We start from the raw sequence: 26,135 nt of genomic DNA on the forward strand, positions 1-26,135 counted from the left end.
GCCGCACAGAAGCGCTTCAGTGTGACCTCCAGGTGCCCGTGCAGTCTGTGTCCCGCTCCAGCCCTGCCGCTGCCAGCACAGCTGTGTGTCAGTGTCTGCCCGCAGTGTCAGCAGCTTGTCACGCGGCAGAGCAGGCAGACACTGACACAGCACCGCGTGCAGCCGAGCGCTGCTGTCAGGAGGTGAGATGAGATCATTACCTGCTGTGACGATCTTCTGACGTCACCGCGGTCACTGCTGTCTATGCCAGTCTCGCGAGCGGCCCAAGACTGTCACTAGCGGTGACGTCACGGGCTCTCGCCATACTGCTGAGAACGCGGCGGGCATAGAAGGCAGTGACAGCGCTGACGTCAGCAGTACAGGAGATTATCACAGCAGGTAATGATCTCATCTATCCTCCTGACAGCAGCGCTAGTCATCCCCTGCAGTGACATGGGCTATTGATGTTAGCTCAGATCACTGCATTGCTCTCCCAGCCAATGGGGAACATTCTGTTCTTCATTGACTGGGACAGTGACTATGGTATGGATCGCCGTGGGACCATACACCCCCCCATCCTTTATTGGATTACACCGGACGTGGAATTTATTGTTCTTTTCAATAAATTGGTGAAAGAGGGAATGTTTTGGGGAGAGTTTTTTTTCAAATAAAACGGTCTATTTTTTATTTCTTACTGACTGGGTTGGTGATGTCGGGTATCAGACGCGTGACATCACGAACCCCAGGGCTTGATGCCAGGTGACATTACACATCTGGCATCAAGCCCATATATTACCTCGTTTGCCACTGCACCAGGGCAACGGGATGAGTTGAGGCGAAGCGCCAGGATAGGCACGTCTAATGGATGCACCACTTCTGGGGCGGCTGCAGCCTGCTATTTTTAGGCTGGGGAGTGTCCAATAACAGTGGACCTCCCTAGTCTGAGAATATCAGACCCCAGCTGTCCGCTTTACCTTGGCTGGTGAGCCAATTTGGGGGGGGGGACCCCACGTTTTTTTGTTTTAAATTATTTAATGTAAAATAACAGCGTGGGGTGCCCTATGTTTTGGATTACCAGCCAAGGTAAAGCTGCCAGCTGTGGTTTTCAGGCTGCAGCCATCTGCTTTACCCTAGCTGGCTACAAAAGATGGGGGGACCCCACGTCTTTTTTTTAAAATTATTTATTTTATGACTAAATACAAGGCTAGGCACCCTTTAGTGCCACATGAAAGTCACTAAAGGGTGCCAGCTTAGAAAATGCAGAGGGGTGGGACATTATATATGTCTTTCTCATCTATCTCTCTCTCTATCTTTATCTCTTCATCTATCCATCTTTCCCTCTATCCATTATCTGTGTATTGATTACCTATTATCTATATTTATTGCAGTTACAGCATAAAAAAACTGCAGAGACCAACCTGCGGAAAAACCGCGGCAAAACCGCGGGAGAAACGCATGCGTTTTCCCCGCGGTTTTGTTGCGGTTTTTTACCGCAGGTGCGGTAATCTTCAACACCCAGAAGTTTCTCAAGAAATTTTCTTGAGAAAAATCACTTTTCTAGTGTGCACAGCCTAAAAGGGAATCAGCACCAGGTTTTGCTCTCCCAAAGAGCAGCATAATGTGGAGGCAGAGATCCTGATTCTAGTGATGTGTCACTTTGAGCTGTTTGCTGCCATTTTAATAAAATCAGTGTTTTCTCTGCCGCAGATCTAGCAGTTATACAGAGCTCATGAATGTGCTGGACTACCTGGCAGCACACCAAGTAGCCCTGTAATGATAATCTACTGCTGATTAAACAGTGATTTTATGAAAGCTACACTAAGCAGCCCAGTAAGTGACATTTCTGGAATTGGGGTCTTTTTTCCTTCATCATTCTGCTCTCAGATTAGGTGGGAAAACCTGGTGCCAGAATCCCTTTAAAGGGTTTGTCAGCTCTCCAGACACATTTAACTAAATGATTCTATTTCCCATACAATATATCTGGGGCATGCTGTATGTTCTGTAGATCCTCAATATCCTTCTAGAAATTTCTAAAAAAAAAATAAATAAATTGATAGATGTCAAGGGAATTAATAATTTACACTAAATATATCCAACAGCTTCTCTTTATGAGGACCGGTCAGCATTTTTTGTGATAAAGTGAGTACCTGATAAAAAGGGCTGAAGAGCTACACAAATTGTAGCTTTCAGACTTACAATTGCAGAATTGATGGTTGGGGTCCACTGCACTCTCAGACATGTGCCACCTCCCACGTGAACCTGACCATATTCTTGGTGAAGCCCTGGTCTGGACATTTATGTGGAGGTTACTTTGCCACAAGCCATCTACTTAACCTGTTTCACACCAAGCCCAGCCCTCCATGACGCCTATATGCCATAGCTACGGTACATTGACCGCTTTCTGTTGGAAAAGTCCTGCAAACTGAAAGTACTGTGCAGGAATAAATGGCGACTGTCCAAACTAATCAAGCCTCTGCAAAAGGTGCTGGAAAAACAAGTCCTATCCATTGCACCCCCAAATTGCAACATGAAGCATCAGCTAATGTTAAGAATACTAGACTTCATCAGGGTTCTTGCAGAATGAAGACCACGCCTTGATGGATCCAAGCCATTTTCTCAATCTGAATAGTACCTACACAATAATAGATGGGTGGCTTTAATGTTATGGCTGATCGATGTAATAATTACTGTGAATTGCTGCAACTGGACAGACAGGAACTAAAGAAATAACCTATTAAAATTGAATTGCCAGAAGTAGTCATGAGAGACTCATGTTTGTGGAAATGTTGCTCAGGTCTCTTACAAGAGTTCTCAACTTCCCAAAGACAATATTCTGCAGCACATAACTCCACACTAAACGGTCCCCAAGAGTCGAGGTTGTTGGCATTTCGAGGGCAGTGTTAAGATTCATCACCTAACAAGCACCACCGCACCTCAGCAACTGGCTGCCAAGATCTCACTGAGCCATGGGATGCTCTGCTGCCGGCATGAAGCATGGGCAGGTTGTACAGACCTTCGGTACTATATAGTTACCAAATAAGCTATATTATGGCATCTTACAGTTTCCTTCCTTTAAAAAGGGGGCATTCTCAAGTTGTCTCCTGAGCAGTGCAGAGCAACACAGTCTCCTTACTTCCTGATTTCTATGCGGGTGGGGTCACCACCTTAAATGACAGCTCTGGCGACGAGAATTGTAGAATAAGGCTGGAGTCACTTGCGTATAACTCGCGCAAAGTTCGCATTGCCCGGACCAGCCGCCACTGACAGGAGCGTGTGAGCTTCATGCATTTCTATACAGCTGACACACGCTTGTCAGCAGAGCCGCCAGCCGGTCCATGGATTACCATGCGATCCTCACACGAGTCACACACACTGCGTAACTCCAGTCTTAGTAGAACTATAAAGCTCAGCACTGGTTCTGCTATAACATATAGCTATCAATGGTTTATTCTTGAGTCTACACAGATATCACTATTTACAAAGATTGTGGGGCATTTACACAAGCACATAGCTCCAGACAGTGAGCAGAGATGTGGTAAGAGACCTACTGTGAAAGCTGCAGTGCTGGCGATTTATAAGTGCAACTCTTCAGAAGATCCGAGTAGGGAGAGGGAGGAAGGTGACCAGATAACTGCTGCATATAGATCAATGGACTGGAGAGCGCTGATTAGGGTGTCAAGAGTTAACCGCTCTCCTGGCCTATAGCTACTGAGCACTCTCGCAGGCACTGGAAAGGAGCTGTACACTATGAAAGCAGATAGAAATGACAGCAAATACAAAAAGCAAGTCAACTGCAAACTTCCTTATATTCATGCTGCCTAATTAAAGCAATGTAGGAACTTGAGACTAGCGTATTTTTTGCTTTATAAGACGGACTTTTCCTCCCAAAAATTTGGGAGGAAAATGGGGGGTGCGTCTTATAATCCGAATATAGCGGTACCTGGGGGTCCTGTGTGCGGCGATCGGGCGGCCGGGTACCCGTGGCTGCGTGCGGGTGGCAGTCGGGTGCGGCCGGCGGTCGTGTGCTGTCTGCGGCCAGCGGTCGGCAGAAGGCTGCCACCCGAACGCAAGCACAGGTACCCGGCAGCTTGCATGCAGGGTGGGCGGGCAGCCTGCTGGCTGCCACTCTGTGCGTGCAGGGCAGGCGGCTGTGCAGGAAGTTAACCCAGTTTGTCCGCGGTCCCAGTCTCAAATGATGGCGCCGGGAGCGGGCGCGTGCGCAGATGGAGCTCTTGGATGAGAGCTCCATCTTCTCATGCGCCGCTCCAGGCGCCATCATTTGAACCGGGACTGCGGAAACTCACTGCACCGGCCTGCTGCATGACTCACCCGCCGCCGCTACTGCTGCCGCCACCAGAGGCCCCGCGGCTCCTGCCACCCCGGACGCCACGGCACCAGCCACCACGGACCCCGCTGCCACTGACCCGCCGTGCCTGCCAGCACAACCTCTGCCTCTTGTGACCCTGCTTCACCCCCACTGCTGCCCCCCTCCGGTAAGAGAACACCGGAGTATAAGAGTGACCCCATTTTTATTTTTTTTACCTTTCTCTGTCTAAGTTTGGGGTGCGTCTTATAATCCGGTGAGTCTTAAAAAGCGAAAAATACGGTACTGCTTTAATCCTTAGGCCTTTGAGAAAAACACATTCACATATGAAGGTTTATAAACATCCAAGTCATTGCAAACACTTTTCACTTGCATAAAACACTTCTACTGTACAGATGGCATACAGTCCCCACCAGTCTGACCAGTATTGCCCTCAGAGGTCTACAGCCACACATTGCAGTTCTCACCGTATCGTTTCAACCCAAGCCCCAAATAAGGAAAAGCAAACCCCGATGGAATGAAAGTTATTTTTCACCCTCCTTTCCACAGAAACACAATGTGAGGTCTGCGGAGGGAGAGGGGGTCATACAACACAAGAATGACTGGAGGCACTATGAATAGAAGCAATTCTGCACTCAGCTACTGGAAAGTGGAAAAGACGACGATGCCTGGACCACTGGAAGTCAGGGAGACAGAAAATGCATTTAAAGGGCTCCAATCTGCAAATGTGCTAAATTATGCCTAAACTGACCTTTGTCCATCTGTACGTCTGGATTACAGTGGTGGGATCAGGGTGCTGCTGACCATGCAGAGTCCTGACCACTTCCTCAGGCACATAAATGCCATTTTGCAGGTCAAGGCTTCATTTCACAGAACCCTACAACGCTCGCCTATGAGTTGCTGAACACTGCATTGTGTTCTCATAGAAAGGCTGGAGAGATAAGTGTATGGAATCCAGAAAGGCGATATGCTGGAGAAAGGCAGCCATTCCAGAGGAACAAAAAGCACTCAAGATAATGCAGATCCTCCGAGGAAATCAGACAGAAAAAGGAGAACAGTTTAAAGTACTTTGATAAACCTGATGCTGCTGATAAACCATCACAGATACAACTGAGCTGTACATATCACTCATCCAAGATCAACGATCTACAGGGCAGCATAGCCTTATCTAGAATATTTCATTCATAATTGCTGCCAACGACCTGAGCCAACCATACCCAGTGGAAAGAATTGTACTCCTATGCTGTACTCCTCATGTCCTCCAGACAACAGAGGCCGTACATAAGGCAGATCACATCCAATATGGGGACGTATGCTGGAGCGGGATCGAGCAGGACACCACATGGACATAGCACGGGAGCTCAGAAGAGATATTCTGCTCTCGCAGTATTTCCAGTATCTACAGGGCAGAACACTTTTACATGAGGACCCGTGAAAGATCTCTCCCATACACTTCACAAGGGGCTACAGCTGGAGAATGGAAAACCACAAGGGAATATAAGAAAAAAAAAAAAAGATGGATTAGTGGGGTCTGGAAATATAGTAATCTTCTAGAGAAATGCTAGAAGTGACTGAAATCTGAAAGACCGCTGCTGACAAATAGCCATTGGCCTTCAGTCTCCACCCATGGAGTGGAAATGCTCAGACCTGCTCCCCATGGCCCTGCCGGGGCAAGCACCATATACACATGTCTGCATAGCCATGCTCGGCCATTTCATGCTCCGTGAGCTCTGAATCCCAGCGGTAAGACTGGCATGACTGGGTCACTGAACATGCTTCCTTCAGAAGCAGAGCTGCGTTATTCGCTCCATCTGACCCAAATCAAGTATTGACTATTTCAAGAAATAGGACACATTGTGTCACATGCATGGAATGAGTCCTTAAGGGTCTTTCCATTCCTCAGTCAAGCAGTAAAAGAAATAAATACACAGTGAATGTTCATGCGTACAACGCAGTGCTTGCCTGGCAACATGAGGATCACTCTGCACATAGAATTAAAAGCAATAGCTGCCTATTAATAGCCACACAAGGGCAGCGTGCCTTCAGTCTATGCTTCGGGACCTCTCCCATGGAAAAACGTTATGTGGAAAGAAGAAGATTTGGGTAAGCGTTTTAAAAAGGGGTTGTCCACCCCTAAATACATGTTTGAAGATCAGTACATCTTGCTAAATCCTACCAATGAGTAACACACACACAGAGTTAGGATTCCGCTCCACTTGATGGTTCCAGTGGTACTCATCACATGACCACAAGTGTATGATTTGCTTACCTATGGGTAGGTACCAACAGGTAAGCAAATCATACTTTGTCATGTGACAACTACCACTGGAACCAGCAAGTGGAGCCGAATCCTAATAGTGTATACATTATACACAAGATTTCATAAAATGCAAGATTAACCCCGTTAAAACGAACAGATAAAAACAGACATGAAAACTGATTGTTTGGTTTTAACAATCCTGATCAATTTGAAAGTTACGGAAACTTGTATAACCTGACAACGCCATCAAGAGAAGTTTCACCATGGTGTGAAAAATCACGTTCTTAATGGCTGGCTGGCTGGCTCACACACACACACACACACACACACACACACACACACACGAGTGGGGGATTTTGTTAGATTTGGGTGTATAATCCACTGCATATTACAATGCTGCCAATTACATCTCCATGCTGCAAAGAAAAAATTAAATCAGCAGCAGAAAGCCATCTGCATTGTAAACTTGAACACTGCAATGTGTCAATTTACTCAGATTTTAACCATGTCTTTCATCCCCTGGAAAGAAAGTTTTTACAAACCTGCAACATTTTTGTAAAAAAGTATGCAACTACTGATGCTGAATTTACCACAGCATGACGTTCATATGTGGACACAACTTTTATATCAAGACACCATATAAAAGACTAAGCACCACTTAAAAAAGGGGCAATTATTTATTGGCAGGTAGTTGTGAACTACCTACCTGTGCTGCCATGTACCAATCTCTCCCGATTCAGAGCGGTCACAGACTTCCTGAGAAGTCACGTGGCGTCACTGCCGACGTCATGTTGGACAGTTATCTCCCCATCGTATTAGGCCAAGGCCAGCTGTCAATCAACAATGTCAGCAGTGATGCGCCATAAGCAGTAAAGCAGAAAAGAACCGCTCCGCTGGCATGATGGCACAGGAACCAGGAGCGGACCACCACCGATAGAGCCAGGAGCGACCGATGCAGGGCAGTACCGGTAGGTAGCTGACAAGTAGCCGTTGATAAGTGCTCAGCACAGTAGGGTGAAAAAAAAAAAAAGTTAAATAAAAGTCTCACAAACCTTTTAAGAAAAAAAGAATATAGATAATGTGGGTGTAGGCCGAGGCTATAACAGCTGCAAACTTCAACCCCAGTGATAATTGTGTATGTAAAAAAAAAAACAATCAGAATACAAGAGATTTAACACAATTCCCCATGAATTACACAAGAAAAAAAAAAAAACCCACTCAAAACCGCTTGAGATAGTAAAAAGTAGTTACACTAAAAGAAAAAATAATAAAATTTTGCCTTTCATTCAGTTCCCACAGTGTAAGGAATACAATTACTACTGCACGGGCGGGGGAAGAGTGTACAATTATTGGAGTGCCCTGGGCTGCAATAAACCTTACTATGACCCTAAACTCCAGAAAGCCTTCTACTTAACAGGCCACAAGCCCCACTATCGGGAATGCCTGCGATGCGCTCGTACTGCTGTGCACGCACATTTTACACAAAATGCGCTTTAATGGTCTGGAAACTAAAGAGTGCAAGCCTCAAACTTTTCTTGGCTGTTTTGTAGCTGACATTGTCACCTATGGACCTGCTATGGCCACTGCGCTCCTAACATCTTGAGTGCGTCACATACACATGTTCAGATTTACAAACCATTTCACAATAAATGCTGATAAAACACGATGGCTGGTACAGGGCTGGCGGCATCCTGCTGGGGACACGGACTTACATGTAATATAATAGTCCTGGTATTTCTTGAACTCTAGGCCCATATAGTTTGGACTAAATTCCTGGAACTTGATGGTGAAACGAAATTCCTTCTCAGGTACGTTGCAGGTGACTAAGACGTTGGGGTCCATAACTGTGCTACACAAGTCCGCCTGGTCTCTGCGCACCATGTACAACTTGTAATACTCATAAGGCTGCGATGGCTCCCCCTTGGGGCAAATAATGTCCAAACGGTCTCCAATCTCTGGATATATAACCAAGCCTTTTCCAGGTAGAAATCTGCAAAAAAACAAGATCTATTAGAATTGAACATTTATGGCGGTTTCTTTAGCAGCCACCCTAGAAGCAACATCTGCTACAATACAACCACACCTTCAGACATTTCCCCCATTCATCACACCTTTCATTGCTCATTTCCATTAAATATCTCACCACCCAAACTGCAGCATCCTCAATCTTGTCTCTTTATGACAACACAAATGTAGAGAAGGTGCAAAATGAAGAAACATCCAAGATGAGATCAAATATGTAATCATAACATCAAGAGCCTGCAGCAAGGAAGCAGCAGCCGGGAGCCCAGAAGCCAAGCCACTGCTGGAGGTTAAAACAGGGCTTGGCATTTGGACATCACCCAACATTAACAAAACATGTGAGGAGCCTGGGAGTGTGCGTGCTGCCGGCTTACAGGCAGCTGGCATCACACACAGTATATTAGTGAGACACCTCGCTGCTGCTCCAAGTAGGTCAGGTGGGATTGGAAATGTGACACTGGCGTACAAGACCAGGTAGCAGCCTCCCCTTTCTGCACAGACTTTATAAAGCCCAAGGAGAAAGTCACCATCCGATCTGAGACATGGCAGATGGGGCCTTTTAGGAAGGGATGAGGAAAGGGTGTCTGCTCTCCAGTGGCCAAGCCTGTAGGTGTAGATGTGTACGTGTGTGACTCATCCGAGTGTCTGAACCCCCAGGCGGCTTCTCACAGGAGATAACAGCCCAATCCAGCAATTTGTACACCTGTAAGGAACTTCCAAGAATTTACTTATCTACCTAGGGAGGAAACAATCCAAAAAACCTCAGAAAAGCACATGCATTATAAAACCGATGGCTGAGTAATCCTCCAGGGGCAGTGCCAACGTGTCAGTGATCCATGGGACATTTACAGAAGAGAAAACCTGCTTTCTACTAGTCAATAAGGGATTACAGCACTAATAGAAACCTATGGCAAGCTCCACCAGGCAGGGAGGGACCGAAAGATATATCATTACACTGTCTGGAGAGCGTCGTTACCCGGTCACCAGCGCGTTTGTTGGCCTAATGGCTGCAATCTTATTTATAGTACAGTAAAGACAGGTTTACCATGAAAACGAGTCTCGTTAAATATTTAACCATACGCTTGCCACAGTCAGCCATATCCGATTACTCGTCTCAGTAGCAGCCTCGGAATGAAGGTTTCCAGTCTGACCTGTGGAAGGAGGGAGCAGCGACACGCACTTCACACTCGGATGCACATTTCAGACACGGAAATTCCCTTGTTCACTTTAATAACCTAACAACTTTCATTGCAAACACAATCGCTTGGAAGAGAATGTTAAAGGATATTCACATGGAAGTCTTCACTCAATAAAATACCATGTGCCTCAACCAAAGAAGAGGTCGGGGCACCAGAGCATGGGGCAGACCACTAACACCCAACATCAGAGAGGATTAAGCATGACGTGTCTGTAGAAGAGCGGTAGCACCCAGAATCAGGGACCCCCAACCTTCAACTGTGTGGGTAAAAAAACATTAATGCCAATAGTCTGGACTGTCAATAGGCCTGAAAAATCAGAGCCAATCTCCAGTGGCCATCATTCTCCTTACAAAACTGAAGTGTCACCTAACTAGTGGTCACGACTTGGAAACACCAGGTGCACACTCCATAGTGCGCAATGGTTTTATGCCCATTACACAAGAGTCAAAAAAATAAGTAAAATGAGGCTGAACATCCGAATGAACGACAATGCTGCACTGTACAGCAGTCATCAAAAGCCACCGCCGTAAAGGGTATGAAGTGGTTAATGCTTGAGTCACTTGGTATACAGGGGAGGTTTCAGCCCTTCTGGGTTTATAGAAAAGATATATTTCTACACACAAACATATATATTGCAGTCTCCAGGGAAAGACAAAGCCTCGGCAGGGCGTCCCCCAGCAGATTCAGACACCGAACACAAAGGCCGTCTCACAGGAGCCAGTTAGCTCTGCACATTCCTCTCTCCCCGGTTCCTTGGGAGAGCTATCAGGTGGCAGGCCCCAATTTTCTTATTGTTCAGGGAGGTGTTTTCTGATGGGAAAGGTGAAGAGGGGATTTGTGAGGTCTGAAAAATGATCCCTTCGAGTTGGGTAAACAAGAAATGCTTTGTTGCTAGGCCGGATTCACAAGCTGTGTGATAAATGCGTGTGTTTAATGTGTGTATGTTGACATGCGTGGACCTGCGTGCACAACGCAGGCAGAGAAATCATTCCGGCAAAGCCTGCCGACAGCATCCCTAAGGAAGGTGAAGGCCCAAGGGTGGCGCTGCCATGAAAGCTCCACGTTCTGGAGCACAGCGATCTGTACACCGCAGACGTTCACAAGCTGGGAAGTTTCACCGCGGATCAGGCTGCCATTCAATCCTTCCTTTAGTACCACTGGGAAAGGAGTTAAAAAAAAAAAGTTAGAAGTAAGTTGCCAGGCTGGAACCTCTGCCTGACAAGTTCATGAATATTAAAATGGAAAATCTGCATATCCTTAGGGCTTTTGGCTCCACTGGGGGTGGGAAAGAAATCTGTTGTGTGTGTGCCGGGAGGGGGAGAACAAGGACCCCCCCAGTCTTTGCCTGACAAATCCCTTTCACGTCCCGGCTTGGCTTTTGTTTTAGGATTTCCACGATTGTGCTGGGGTCTCTAAAGCCGTGTTATCTCATTACGTTCCACAGCTCTCAATACTGGTCATTTGCATATGAGAGAGTCTAAACAAGCCCCCCTCTCAAGCCCCCACAACTCCCCTTACCCTCATGAAGTGGGGAAGTTAACGATCAAAGCGGTGTAATGCGGCTTACATTCCTCCTCCATTCAGCCGCATAAAGACTGGCACAGAGGGGGTGGGACTGCCAAGCCAGTTGGCAACAGGGCAAAAAAAGTAGAACAAAACCCACTAAATCTCCAAGAATTCATAGCGAGTGATCATTCACCAACTCCATCTGCTTCACCTGACCGATTCATCAGGTATCAAAGAACAGGCATGAACAGTAACAAACAGGCCTTGCCTAAGAGGTTATGGATAATATCCCCGATCTAGAAGGGCCTAAAATCTGCTTTCTGGTTCTTCTAATTACTCGGCTAAAATCTGGAGATCTCCGAAGGAGGAAGTCTGACCTGTGCTGGGAAAATGGTCAGACCCCACCTCAAGCCAGCACAGGCTGAATCCTCCTATATTCTGCAGGTAGCTGCAACTAAATACGCAATTATGGCCACTGATTCTGTTTTGCTGGATGTCCCCTTTATTTGAAGCATTATTTTTAATGTATTTTTTAAAATTACACAAAAGCTTTGATTCTGCACTTAAAAAGTAAAAGGTTTTTTTTCTTTCAAAACTTTTTTTTTTTACACCACATAGAAGCATAAAGATAAAATAATGCAACAAACCCACTCAGTACAGCCGCATCCTTAAGTGCACATTGGGGAGGAGTTTTTATGAAATCAAACCACTCTGTATAGTTACTCTATACGCAAACTTTCTAAAACACCCCCCCCCCCAAAAAAAAAAAAAAGGGAGGGGAATGCATTCTGGCTGCTTTAATCAGCATTTGAAGTTTGCCTCTGCGCTGTCCTTTTACCACGACTTGCGCTTATGCAGATTAATCTTCCAGCGGCCCTCGGTAATATGGCGTCGATTCATATGTGCCGCCTGTGGAGAGGACGGTGTGGTCATCTTCACCAGACTCCAGAGGCAGCAGCGGATTGTATGGGGTAGGAGCTGAAGACTCTACACACAGTTCCTCCCCAGTGCACCGAAAGCTTATTACACTCAAACTTCAAATGCAGATTAAAGGGAACCTGTCACCGGATGTTCATAATACTTACTCAGTCTGTGCGATGCAGACTGGTCGGATGGTTGTCTCCGTTCTCCGGGTCCCGCGCCTCCTCTCAGCCATCTTTGCCTCCTTCTGAAGCTAGTGTGGATGACGCATTCTAAGTCATTTACACTAGCCGACAGTGAGGTCCTGCAGAGGCGCACTTTGATCAGCCCTGTTGTGCACCTGCGTGGGACCTCACTGTCGGCTAGTGTAAATGACTTAGAATGCGCCATCCACACTAGCTTCAGAAGGAGGCAAAGATGGCTGAGAGGAGGCGCGGGACCCGGAGAACGGAGACAACCATCCGACCAATCTGCATCGCACCGACTGTTGAGTAAGTATGAACATCCCGTGACCGGTTCTCTTTAAGGAACAACTAGAATACAGCTTTCTTCCCTGAAGCTATGTAATCTGTATACCAGCACCATTACAGCCATGTCTTTACCATGCCCTATTGTGACGCCAGCCTCCAATGTCTATGAAAGTCTTATTGCCGGTGACTAGAATGGTCTGTACAGGCTACAGCGATCCACCTTCCAGGAATATTAAAGGGAAGGATTCATAAAAAAAAAAAAATCTTTAATTACTGAAAAAATATAAAGTATTAATGTTTTAATGTTATGTTTAAATAGTTTTTTTATTGACAAAAATATCAAAAAAGTTAAAGATATTTTCCCACTCTTAAACACTAGGGAGAGCAGCTGCTGAAATCTGACTGTAGAAGTACTGTAGAACTAGCTCACATTACAGCTGCAGTAAAAGTGGGCAGAATCTGCCCTCCTGTGTGATGTCACCTCCCCCTCATGTTCTGGGTGTTTCCAATAGGATAAGGGAAGAAAGTTTAGGATCACAGTGTGGAGCCATTTTGTTGTTGGCCGCAAAAGTGATTCTAATGTCTAAAGTGTTTTCGAAGGCCAGCTGCATAGTGCTCCACTGTATCCCAATGCCCCACCGTTCGCTGTTTCCCTACGCCTCTGTATCCCGCGCCCCCATATACTGTGCTGAAGGCCGGGATTGGAGGTCCGAGGTGACATGTGGCGAGGAGGGGTGATCTGTAGTGCAGTGCCGCTCAGGCTGCAGATCACCGCTCCCAGTCGCATGCACGCACCTCAGACCTGCGGCCGCAGCAGCCTATCCTGTTAGCAATCACAGTCCATAGAAGCGAGCAGCGGAGGCCCGAGGTGAGTACATGTGGGAAAGGGGGTGAGCGGCAGAGTGGGAAGCAGCACACCAGGATCAGTTACGGTGCAATCACCATTGCCCGGCGCTGGTACTCACCCCATCCATCCCGACGGGTCACAGGGTGAAAGTGCAGCACACACTGAGCGCCACAAAGATGACGCTGATCTCCTCCCTCTGCTGTGATCTGGACAGCCCAGGGGGCGTGACCATTTCACAGCAGATGCCTTCTCTATGTTAACGTATAGGGTCGGAGTCCGACAACGGTCTTCTATGCCCAGGGCGCTGCCATAAAGGAGGTAACTCATTACAAACACCAAATCCATGATGGCAGCGCCCATAGCTTCAGTAAAACTAGAATTCCATAAAAACTAAACAGTGAGTTTAATTTTGTATTAAAAATACTTAATTTCATAATCACTATTAATACAAAAATAAAAACACGAGACCTTACCTTTAAATAGTTAACCCATTAATATATTACCTGACTATGCATAGCTTCGTTTGCCCTTACGACCCGTAGCATGCAGGTCAGTGGAGGATGGCATATTTTTGTATTGTTGATTACTCTCCAGAGGAAAGTCACTAAGCAGAACATTACGACAAGGGAAATGACAATATTTGGTAACACAACTTAGTTTTCATTCCCTCGCAGCCACATGGCATGGTTGAGAGTTCAGCTAAATTTGATGTAAAAATGTCACTTGATGGCGTTGAGCCATGCCTCCGCTCAACGGACCCCCTCACCACAAAATACAGCAGATTACTATGGAAAATGCAGGATTCTGAGACCACTAATTTAGGTAAATTCTCTTCAGTACACAAATAGCATTATGGCGCCTGGTGACTTCATTAGTCACCTCTAGTAACTTGACCCCCAAATATTAATGTAGTGCCGATCTGACCCGTCAATGTACTGTGCGATCCGCAGATTCCCCACCTGAGGGCTTCACATCTCTACTGCCAGCTTCCTACACCTTTTTGCGTTATTTTCCATTGATTTTCATCTGCGTGCAATGCCAAGTTTACAATCATAGAATTGGTTAAAAACCTGGAAATGTCTTTTTCTCAATTATAAGACTGAATCTGGAAACTAGCCAAGGTTACAGGCAGCTTAATATCTTGCTGATTCACATAAAATAGGAAAAAAAAAGATCCACTATTAAATCTACTGTTCAAGGGGGGAGAGCAAAAAAGCATCATTAAATAGTTTAATGAGCTTTGTGAAGACAGGACGCAGCCTGCGCAAGGTGTGCCAAGCATGCATTACTTCCATCATCTAAAAAGGTATTGAAGAAGGAAAACACTAAGCATAATGGCGTATAGAGGATGCCCTTTACTGTAGGCAGACGCCCAGACAGAAAATGAGGGTCTAATGCTATGACAATTGTCTGCAAACTGCAGGGCAGCTCCTGACACATTTTACATTGTTATGTTGCAGGGGAATTAAGTGTTCACCATCAGCATTCCCCGATGTCAGAAATGCCGCTTATTGGCACAATCATTCAGATGCCGCGCTTCACACGTCAGTACAAACCTTTAAAGTTGCTATATAAAGTAACTTTCTTTGCAAATTCCCCACTCAGAAGCACTTGCCCACTATAAACGCAGGACCCTGCCCACAAGGTGCGGCATATCCTTCAGCTATTGTCATGCATTTTCCTCTTAAGGCTCACGCTAAACAATATATGGATGACTGGGAGGTAGAGCTGCTGAGAGAATCAGTCTAGGAGAGGTTTGGACTATTATATTCCACAGCGCTTTAAAGACATCACCACTGTAACCATCGGAGCTCACAATCCAATCTACATTCACCATCAGTGATGTCTTTGGAGAGTGGAAAGATAGTGGACCGAGATGAAACCTGTACAAACTCCTTACTTTCAGATATCGTGTTTTGTGGGATCTGAACTTCTGAACCCAGCAGTGCGACAATGCTAACCACTGAGCCACACAGGACTCCAGCACTGCAAAAATGCCACCCACTGAGCCACTAGGACTCCAGTGCTGTCACAATGCTAACCACTGAGCTACCCAGGACTCTAGCGCTGTAACAATGCCAACCACTGAGCCACCCTGCTGCCCAATACACAAGATATCAGAAATAACATTGTCCCACTGCATTTCACACTTTGCCCTTGTATTCCCTTATGTGATCAGATGGCGCTGCTGTACACCAGCACCTCTAAAGAAGAGTATTAGTCTTGGAAGGCTCTGGGCCATGCAGCCATCATGCCACGCAACAGTCAATTCAACTAAACTACACTATGGACTTCATCAAAATGTCCGCTGGAATGAGTTGCTTTAAGTGTCTCAAACATTTTACAACACATGTCCCTGTAAAGGATGGGTATATTGCTTACTTTATTGCTGGGTTTCGTACATGACAATACACGCTATGTGCCCCCATACTGCTAAAAAAGAACAAAAAGAATGTAACACGCTCAGGTGAACCCCGGCGTGCACCTCCTCCAGTCCGGTTTTGGTTAATTACACGGGAACAGATCTTGCCCAGCGAGTCCATGGATGAATAGTGAAGCTCCATATCATTACGTAATACTGATCATGCTCAAGGGGCGAACTGCTAATACACAGAGCTCCACTATAGAAAGAGCGGCATAAAGGATGAGAGCAGACGTACACGGCCGGGGCGGAGAGCATCTCTACTGTGAGAACCAAACACCCAGCCCTGCTAATTAAAAAAAAAAAAAAACTCCCCCCAGAGGCCAGTAGGGGGAATGAACGAGCCTATATACTTGAGACAAGTATAGCTCTATTGTCTGAGGTTAAAGGGTGACTCTTAATGGACTGTCCAAGACAAGGGCCCGGCAGAGCTCTTTGTGCCTCCATTCCTTCCCCCTCACAGACACACTTAAGCCCTCTTCTGTCTCACACCGGCCGCTATTGATGTGCTCCCTCCACACCCACTTTCTGGTCTCTAAATGGATTTACAAGATTCACCAGTGAGGCAGAAACCGGTTTCTATAGCAACCTTTGCTCTTGTTCACCCTGGACTCTACCCTGGTCCCCCTCCCCTTCCCCAATATCTCCATGTCTTCCTGATCACTGGCTTCTCACCTCAGAGTCGAGAAGGAATGAAAACTTGAATAAAACCTCCACAGCAATGCCTTTCTAACAATGGGGTAGAGCAGAGTCACTCAAAACCTATAGCCAGGGCACCGAGGGGCATGAAACTTCCCCAATATTGTTCTGCTAGAGCCATCCGATTTTGGCTATGACTACATGGCAACTATAGCCAAAAAACACATGAAGATCTCTTAAGAATTGGCAATGTGCTTGTATTGCGGCATATGACCAATAGCTGCCAGAAACACAACCCTGCAGGACTTTTGGTCACAGCTACCTTGCTCATGGCTACCATGATAGGGGCGTTTCACATTATGTGGCTGGGACTTTGTGGGATTCACTCACAATCCATATGTAAAAAGCGGCCATAACAGTCTCCATAACTATTCAAGGTGCGACTCAGTTTGCGGGCTTACAAACCGGCCACAGATTAGAAAAACAGTCATGAAATAAGCCCTAACACCTGAGCACTACTCTTCATGGAAAACAGCATACATAAAAAAAAAGGCTAGGAACGGGGTCCAAAGAATACAGGAATAGGGGCAGCCCACCAGCCCAGTGTTATCCTGAAATATCCAATATCCCATGCTATAGCAATGTGGAAACAAGTATACTTATAAGACTACCTACACTAAAGGGAAAAGACCATATTCTCCATACAGTTGAAAGGGTTAAGGCCCAATAGGCCCCATTCTCCATCAGGATCTCCTGCCTGCACCAGACAACAGAACTTGAGGCTCATTGTCTCCGTTTTAGCGCCAATTAAAAGCCGGGCCTGTCAGTCACAACGTTCAGGGGTTTTTGTTCTTTTACTGTCATTTCCTGTCAAGTAAACTTCTTTCTGCCCATGTCTCCCTCCTTCTATGCAATGAAAAGACCCTAGCAGCGGCCCACCCTCTTACCTCATCGCCTGCATGGGACAGGAGTTCCCGCAGTGAAGGAGGGCTAGGCTCCTGGGCATAAAGGCAATTCTATTGAAAACATTCAGAAACCAGAGAGCCGTAGGAGCTACAGGTAGACATCAAGCCAAATTTCTGCCATCTTATGGCATATTCACAGAGGAAACATGAAGCCCATTACTGGCCAGTGCTCCATATGGGCAACGGCAGCTATGAGGAACATGAAGCCAGCTACTGGCCAATCCTCCATAAGGGCAACTGCAGCTATGAGGAACATGAAGCCAGCTACTGGCCAGTCCTCCATAAAAGGGCAACGGCAGCTATGAGGAACATTAAGCCAGCTACTGGCCAGTCCTCCATAAAAGGGCAACGGCAGCTATGAGGAACATGAAGCCAGCTACTGGCCAGTGCTCCATAAAAGGGCAACGGCAGCTATGAGGAACATGAAGCCAGCTACTGGCCAGTCCTCCATAAAAGGGCAACGGCAGCTATGAGGAACATGAAGCCAGCTACTGGCCAGTCCTCCATAAAAGGGCAACGGCAGCCATGAGGAACATGAAGCCAGCTACTGGCCAGTGCTCCATAAAAGGGCAACGGCAGCTATGAGGAACATGAAGCCAGCTACTGGCCAGTCCTCCATAAAAGGGCAACGGCAGCTATGAGGAACATGAAGCCAGCTACTGGCCAGTCCTCCATAAGGGCAACGGCAGCTATGAGGAACATGAAGCCAGCTACTGGCCAGTCCTCCATAAAAGGGCAACGGCAGCTATGAGGAACATTAAGCATAGTCAAGTGTTCTACAAGAACTCATTTTAACATTGTGTACAGGTCGCATGTGACCAATCTACAGCTTTTGGTTACAGATTTCTCCCTTTAGGAAAAAGTAAATGATAGGGATTGTCCTATCATTGGCAGTCTCCTGCAGCTCAGTGGCCATGCCTGCCTGCTCCCCTGCTGGTCACCACACCTAGGCCTACAGCCATGACCGCTCATCAGGGGACAGCTGTGTTATATAAGCTTTATTACATTTTAAAGCTAAATATCTAGAACTGGATTTTCCTGCAGTTACACAGGTAATACCGTGCACTAACATGACTGTATTCGTCCTTCACTGTAGATTTCGTGTAGATTTTCTGCATTTAATTCAACTACATAATTGAATATGTAGATATAATAATGTGTGATATTTGCAGTTCTTCTGTTCCCACAATTTGGATGACATTCAGTTGTAGAAACCGTGTCTTCCCTCCAGCGGCGATGTGTCTGCGGGAGAATGCCACGCCTGTGTCCACCATCAGGGTTCTGGGCACTGTGGACGTTCGCAGTGTTCTCTCGCCAGAATTAAGTGACATTCCGTGGCTCAGAAAGCCGCAGGTCAGATTACACTGCTGGAAAAAGAAGAGGGCAGGACATTTCTATAAATCCCATACACTGTGCTTCTACAGTGCAACACAGTGTTTTGGATTCAGCGAAAACAAGGTGCATCCAAAACGCTGCAAACACCAATTGTGGGAACGTAGCCTTAAAGCCCCCTATATATTGGAGTAAATTCAGCTTTAAAAGCAGATATCGTTGGGTCTAATGTGTATTGGGGCCTTTCTCTTCCTAGATCCTTTCATTACTCCGCAGATAAGCCACCACTCTACAGCTGTCTGGCAAAGACTTTCCCAGATCTCACGTTTAAAAGGGAAGCTGTCACCAGGTTTTTCCACCTAATCAGAGCAGCATAATGTAGGGGCAGAGACCCTGATTCCAGTGATGTATAACTTACTGGGCTGTTTAGTGTAGTTTTGATAATATCACTGATTAATCAGCAGTAGATTACCATTACAGGACTGATTGATGTGCTGCCAGGTAGCCCAGCACATTCATGAGCTCTGTATAACTGCTAGATCTGCAGAGAAAAAAAATTGACTATCAAAATGGCAGCAAACAGCTCAGTAAAGCCCGCTTCACACACTACAATATATCTTATGATGTGTCGGCGAGGTCATGTCGTAAGTGACACACATCCAGCATCGTAAGGTACGTTATAGCATGTAACATCTACTGTACGTGCGATTGAACGTTAAAACGTTCATCGCATACGGTCGTTGAATCCTGAAGAATTGCACGTCGGGTTGTTCAATGTTCCCGGGGTAGCGCACATCGCAGTGTGTGACACCCCGGGAACATTGAACAGATCTTACCTGCCTCCCGCGGCTCCAGCCGGCAATGCAGAAGGAAGGAGGTGTGCAGGATGTTTACGTTCCGCTCAGATCCGCCACTCCGCTTCTATTGGCCGGCTGCCACGTGACGTCGATGTTACGACGAGCGTCCCTCCCACTCCAGGAAGTGGACGTTCGCCGCCCACATCGAGGTCGTATGGACGGGTAAGTATGTGTGACGGGGGTTAATCGTTTGTGCGGCACGTTCAACAAATTGAACATGCCGCATATACGATGGGGGTGTTGCAAATCGCATACGATATCGTATGCGAAATTGCAACATGTAAAGCAGGCTTAAGGGACATCGCTGGAATCAGGGTCCCTGTATCATGCTGCTCTCAGATTAAGGGAACAAATAGCTGCTAACAGATTCCCTTTACTAATACACATTTTCATGTGGACATGTTGTTTACAAGCTGAACGTGCGCTACAAGTAATGGTTGCCACTATTCCTGGACCATCTGCAACTATCATAGATAAACCAGTTTGGGACCAGTCAGACAATGCCTTGGCTTTCTCAGCAATGTTAACCTTTTCTTCTACCTGAATGGTTGACCAGCGATCCCTACAAGGACATTTGCCGCACACTGGTAGCTCCTAGTCACTTGGTCACTAGGATTAGTATACGATGAGCAGAACGGGCTCCATTTGGTAAGCTATTTGTGCAGTTAGGTACAGAACAACAAGGTACTTCCATCCTTAAATCACATTTTTGGAATAATTTGCTGAATAGGTGAATAAGTTCAAGCAAGTTGAGTAACAAAGATGAGTGAAACCACCAGCATGAAGATAATGAAGATGGTCTTTTCCATAGGTCAGGAAACAAAACAGTCTATACTGTGGGGACAAGGCACTCGAACACTTAAAACTGGAGGCATCACAAAACCATACAGATACCACGGACCGAATGCAAATCCAGCTTCAATTAGGCTTTTGAAGATCACACTGACTGATGTAGACAAAAGGCCCTGTCACACTAAGCAACATTGCTAGCAACATAATAATAATAATAATAATAATTTTATTCATTTATATAGCGCTATTAATTCCATAGCACTTTACATACATTGTCAACACTGTCCCCATTGGGGCTCACAATCTATAGTCCCTATCTGTATGTCTTTGGAGTGTGGGAGGAAACCGGAGACCCCGGAGGAAACCCACGCAAACACGGGGAGAACATACAAACTCCTTGCAGATGGTGTCCTTGGTGGGATTAGAACCCAGGACTTCAGTGCTGCAAGACTGCAGTGCTAACCACTGAGCCACCGTGCCGCCCATCATCGCTGCTAACGAACAACTTTTGTGACGTTGCTAGCGATGTTGCGGTGTGTGACATCCAGCAACAACCTGGCCCCTGCTGTGAGGTCGTTGGTTGTTGCTGAATGTCCTGGGCCATTTTTTAGTTGTTGCTGTCCCGCTGTGAAGCACAGATCGCTGTGTGTGACAGCGAGACAGCAACAACTAAATGTGCAGGAAGCAGGAGCCAGCTTCTGTAGAGGCTGGTAACCAATGTAAACATCGGGTAACCAAGAAGCCCTGTCCTTGGTTACCCGATATTTACCTTTGATACCAGCCTCCTCCGCTCTCACTGTCAGTGCCGGCTCCTGCTCTGTGCACATGTAGCTGCAGGACACATCGGGTTAATTAACCCCATGTGTGCTGTAACTAGGAGAGCAAGGAGCCAGCACTAAGCATTGTGCGCTGCTCCCTGCTCTGTGCACATTTAGCTGCAGCACACATCGGGTTAATTAACCCGATGTGTGCTGTAACTAGGAGAGCAAGGAGCCAGTGCTAAGCATTGTGCGCTGCTCCCTGCTCTGTGCACATTTAGCTGCAGCACACATCGGGTTAATTAACCCGATGTGTGCTGTAACTAGGAGAGCAAGGAGCCAGCGCTCAGTGTGCGCTGCTCCCTGCTCTCTGCAAGTGTAGCTCCGTGCAGTGGTAACCAAGGTAAATTTCGGGTTGGTTACCCGATATTTACCTTAGTTACCAAGCGCAGCATCTTCCACGCGGCGCTGGGGGCTGGTCACTGGTTGATGGTGAGCTCACCAGCAACTCGTGTAGCCACGCTCCACCAATCCCTGCCAGGTCAGGTTGCTGGTGGGATCGCTGGAGCGTCGCTTAGTGTGACATCTCACCAGCAACCTCCTAGCAACTTACCAGCGATCCCTATCGTTGGTGGGATCGCTGGTAAGTTGCTTAGTGTGACGGTACCTTAAGGCTCCATGGATTTTCATCTTTTTGGTAGATGTTTGACTTTATTATCAATCTCAATCTTTGTTGTTGCAGCACTCATTTCTTCAGCATTTCCCTCGCTGCATTTTCTCTTCTCTACTGGACAAATAAACGACATGCCCAAGGTAAATCAAGGTGCGAGTGCTGAACCCAGTATCGTACATGAGATATTGAACTTTTTCTATCATAACAGACTTTGCAATACACTGCAACACGGTTGAACCAAAGTCAGATTGCTCATCTCCCCAGACTCTCCTGCCAAGCTAAGGATAAGAATTCTGAAGATGAAAAGCACCATCAGACAAACTTTCCAATGAGTGTGGAATGCTCTTGGACTTCAAGCAATATTTTAAGCAGATCCCATCCTGCCATAGTTCACTCCTAAATCTGCAGCTAGCACTACTCACTGAACACAATCTAACCCTCCATGTCCATCCCATGGCAGCTCCTACTGTGTTTTTTCCAAAAGTAAGCCCTCCCCCAAAAATAAGCCCCAGCAGGGATTTTCATAATTTTCGGAGCAAGGCTTAAAATATAATGCCTGCGATCGGGCTGTGTGTGTGTGTGCCTGCGATCGGGCTGTGTGTGTGTGTGCCTGCGATCGGGCTGTGTGTGTGTGTGTGTGCCTGCGTGTGCCTGCGATCGGGCTGTGTGTGTGTGTGCCTGCGTGTGCCTGCGATCGGGCTGTGTGTGTGTGTGTGTGTGTGTGCCTGCGATCGGGCTGTGTGTGTGCCTGCGATCGGGCTGTGTGTGTGTGTGTGTGTGTGTGCCTGCGATCGGGCTGTGTGTGTGCCTGCGATCGGGCTGTGTGTGTGCCTGCGATCGGGCTGTGTGTGTGCCTGCGATCGGGCTGTGTGTGTGCCTGCGATCGGGCTGTGTGTGTGCCTGCGATCGGGCTGTGTGTGTGCCTGCGATCGGGCTGTGTGTGTGCCTGCGATCGGGCTGTGTGTGTGCCTGCGATCGGGCTGTGTGTGTGCCTGCGATCGGGCTGTGTGTGTGCCTGCGATCGGGCTGTGTGTGTGCCTGCGATCGGGCTGTGTGTGTGCCTGCGATCGGGCTGTGTGTGTCAGCCAGCAGCAGGGGAGAACGGCATGCAGCACCGACCAGAGATCACAGGGAGGACCTGTGAGCCACGCAGACGTCCGGGTCTGGTGAGTATGAGTCTCCTGGAAAGTGGGGGGGCGCTTTTTTGGGGAGTAAACTTACCCCCAACTGTGTTTCTTCCAGAATAAGACCTCCTCCAAAAAAAAGCCCTAGTGCTTTTCACATTCTGCAGCATTGCCAGACTGCTTCACAGACTGTAGCAAATTTTCATGTGTATGGAGGATTCAGAGGAGATTGCTGATGGACGAGCACTCATTCGGCCATCACATGTGTATGGAGCCTTACCCTCCATGGTTACAATGGTGTCAGGGCTTCGATTTCTAAAGTAAACTGACGTATCATAATGACTGCAAGTAATCAATTACTCAAATCTGCAATAGTAGAGAGGACAACGCTCATGGACTTCGCACAGGACAATGAACAAACATGGCCCATCAGAAAGGAGGGAGACTTTATTGTTTGAGCACAGTGAAATTAGTTTACTTTTCCCAGGGACCCTGAAGGGCAAAATTCACTCTTCACGGGAGCTCCAGCCTTCCATTACAGCGAGGAACAGCCTCTTCATACTGACCACTGAACTCTGACAGAAAGTGTTACTTATTGACTTCATAGTCAGATCAGCGCAAAAACAAATAGTCACACTCTGAACAGCCCTGAAACATGGCGACTGAAGGGAAACGAGAGCTGCAGATTTGGGGAGCAATAAGGCTATGTGCACACGTTGCGTTTTTTTGACGCTGCGTTTGTGGCCTTTTTTGGCCGCTAAAAATGCACAAAAACGCACCTGCGGCAAAAAAACGCATGTGTTTTTACCGCAATTTGGTGCGTTTTTGGCTGTGTTTTTGATCTCTGCGTTTTTCCAATGCATTGCAGGGGGGGGGGGGGGGAACGCAGAAAAACGTAGGAAAGAATTGAGATGTCCATTTTTTTTAAGCTCAAAAACGCAGCTTAAAGAAAAAAAAAAAAGTGTGCGGACAGCAAAAATGAAAACTCAAGACTTTGCTTAGGAAGCAAAATCATGCAGTTTTGAGGCCAAAACACACCCGAAAAACACGCAAAAATGCCGCGAAAAACTCAGTGTGAACTTGCGCTAAGGCTATGTGCCCACGATGAGCTTTTATCACTGCGCAGTTTCACTGAGGTGAAGAGTGTTTTAAACAATACAAGCAATGTAGATGGGATTACTAGCGCTCTCCGGCCCACCGAGCTGCCTCTTCATGCCCCGTAACCTGACCTGCAGGGTGAAGCATCACAATTTCTCTTGCGGGTACACCGTTTTCTGTACGGAATTTCCCTACCGACATGGATTAGATCCGGAAAATTTGCAGGTAAACAAAAAACAAAACAAAAATAAAAAAAAAAGTGGGAATGCACCCCAACAGTGAGGTCCATTAACCCCATTCATTAGATGTCACAGGCCACAATAAACTCATGATGACCACAGTAAACAGACACTTCATTCTTTACTCCATTAATACAGCCTTGAAAAGAGACAACAGATCTTAAAGCTGCTTTACATACAATATCGCTAGCGATGTGACACGCCAGATCGCAGATATGATTTGCCGAGATCGCACATAGGTCGTTTTTGTAGCACCGGTCACATGTGCGATCTCGGCAAATCGCATCTGCAATCTGGCATGTCACATCGCTAATGAGATCGCTAGCGATATCGTTGTGTGTAAAGCAGCCTAAAAGGTGTTCTGCAATCTGCAAGCTTTACCTTGGAGAACAGAGGTATAAAACCACAGACCCTGAGCTTCCCCCGGCCAAGAAGGTCACAATACATTACGGTGTGTATATACACACATACAACCTGAAAGGCCTCATGCATCTGCGAAAGCTTTAGGCCTTGTGCGCATGCTGCGTTTTTTGCCACATCTTAGGTGGTTTTGCTCCTGCATGCTCTTCCTTCCCCAGCAAAGTATGAAATTTCCGTTTTGCTGTGCGCATGCTGCAGCTTGTTTTTTGGCTACATCTTTGTGGTGACAGAATTCAGGATGTCAATGCTTTCTGCGTTTTTACCAGCGTTTGAGCCCTTCCAGTCAATAGATTTGACTTAAACGCACTGGGCAAAAATTTGGTAAAAAAAAAAAACCACAGTAAAATGCGGCATGTAATGCATGCCTACGGAGTTTTTTTTTTTAAAAAAAAAAACAAAAACATGCATCTTTATGGTCACCACAAAGATGCAATGTGCACATAGCCTAAAGGGAGTGTGATGTACCCAGAAACCTAAGGTCCCAAAAGAGGTAGCATTTACCAGCTGTGTGCCAATCAGATGACTGGGCATTTAACCCTTTGCACAAATCAGTATCCAGCGCCCACAAAATACTCCTTTCCTTGCAAACAATAAGGGGATTAAAATCCAAATGAATTCTTGTCCCACTCTTCACCAAGTTCTTCCTAATTCTTGCCATCTTAATTATACCCTCGCCTCCTGTCCCCCATAGGAATTCCAGGCAGCCTCGGGCCCCCTCCGTATAATTTGCATCCAATTACTGCAGATTTCTATTCACAGACTCATTGAGAGTGAGAGGACTCTGAACAAGAGTGACAGGGGGTGGGAGCAAAGCATCCCCCCCCCCCCTCCGGTACCCTTCCAATTGCTTTATTTCAAGAAGATGGATAAAGTGAAGGGACCATGACAAATTTCACAAAGCCCCCACCTTCTTCAGTGAGCCTCTCAAGAGAACAAGATGGGGGCTGATGAAAAGGATCAGGGAAGGGAGGTGCGGGGTGCAGGGCTGCCTCCAAGTGTATGGGAGAGTTCATTTACAGCTGGGAACATAGGAAATCCTCAATCTCAAATTAATGGAGCCAGAAGTTAATCACAATTCACATAACCACGAATGATTTAGGTAAGGGAGCTTCTTTTAGAAGTACACTCAGTTTGCAGAGATGTTGAAGAAAACCATAATTGAGGAGACACCTTGCAAGAAAATGATATGCCGGAAAGATCTCGGCTGCAACAGTTACCAACTAAGAAACTGCTGAGGTCACCAGCAAATCTGGATGTGCCATTACGAAAAAGCTCCATCCCTCGAACT

General features: G+C 46.7%; 1 protein-coding gene and 1 pseudogene across 1 annotated transcript in view; both read right to left on the bottom strand.

The window, feature by feature from the left end:
• The window catches only part of EFNB1 (ephrin B1), a 71,013-nt gene that overhangs the window by 17,963 nt on the left and 26,915 nt on the right, over positions 1–26,135 (bottom strand). The window contains exon 2 of the mRNA XM_075323997.1: positions 8,276–8,553. Within this exon, the coding sequence (XP_075180112.1) occupies positions 8,276–8,553 (278 nt within the window). The remainder of the gene's footprint in view (positions 1–8,275; positions 8,554–26,135) is intronic.
• Positions 20,068–22,353, bottom strand: LOC142250884 (gap junction alpha-2 protein-like; annotated as a pseudogene).

This window comes from Anomaloglossus baeobatrachus, chromosome 9, assembly GCF_048569485.1.
Source record: "Anomaloglossus baeobatrachus isolate aAnoBae1 chromosome 9, aAnoBae1.hap1, whole genome shotgun sequence".
Lineage (NCBI taxonomy): Eukaryota > Metazoa > Chordata > Amphibia > Anura > Aromobatidae > Anomaloglossus > Anomaloglossus baeobatrachus.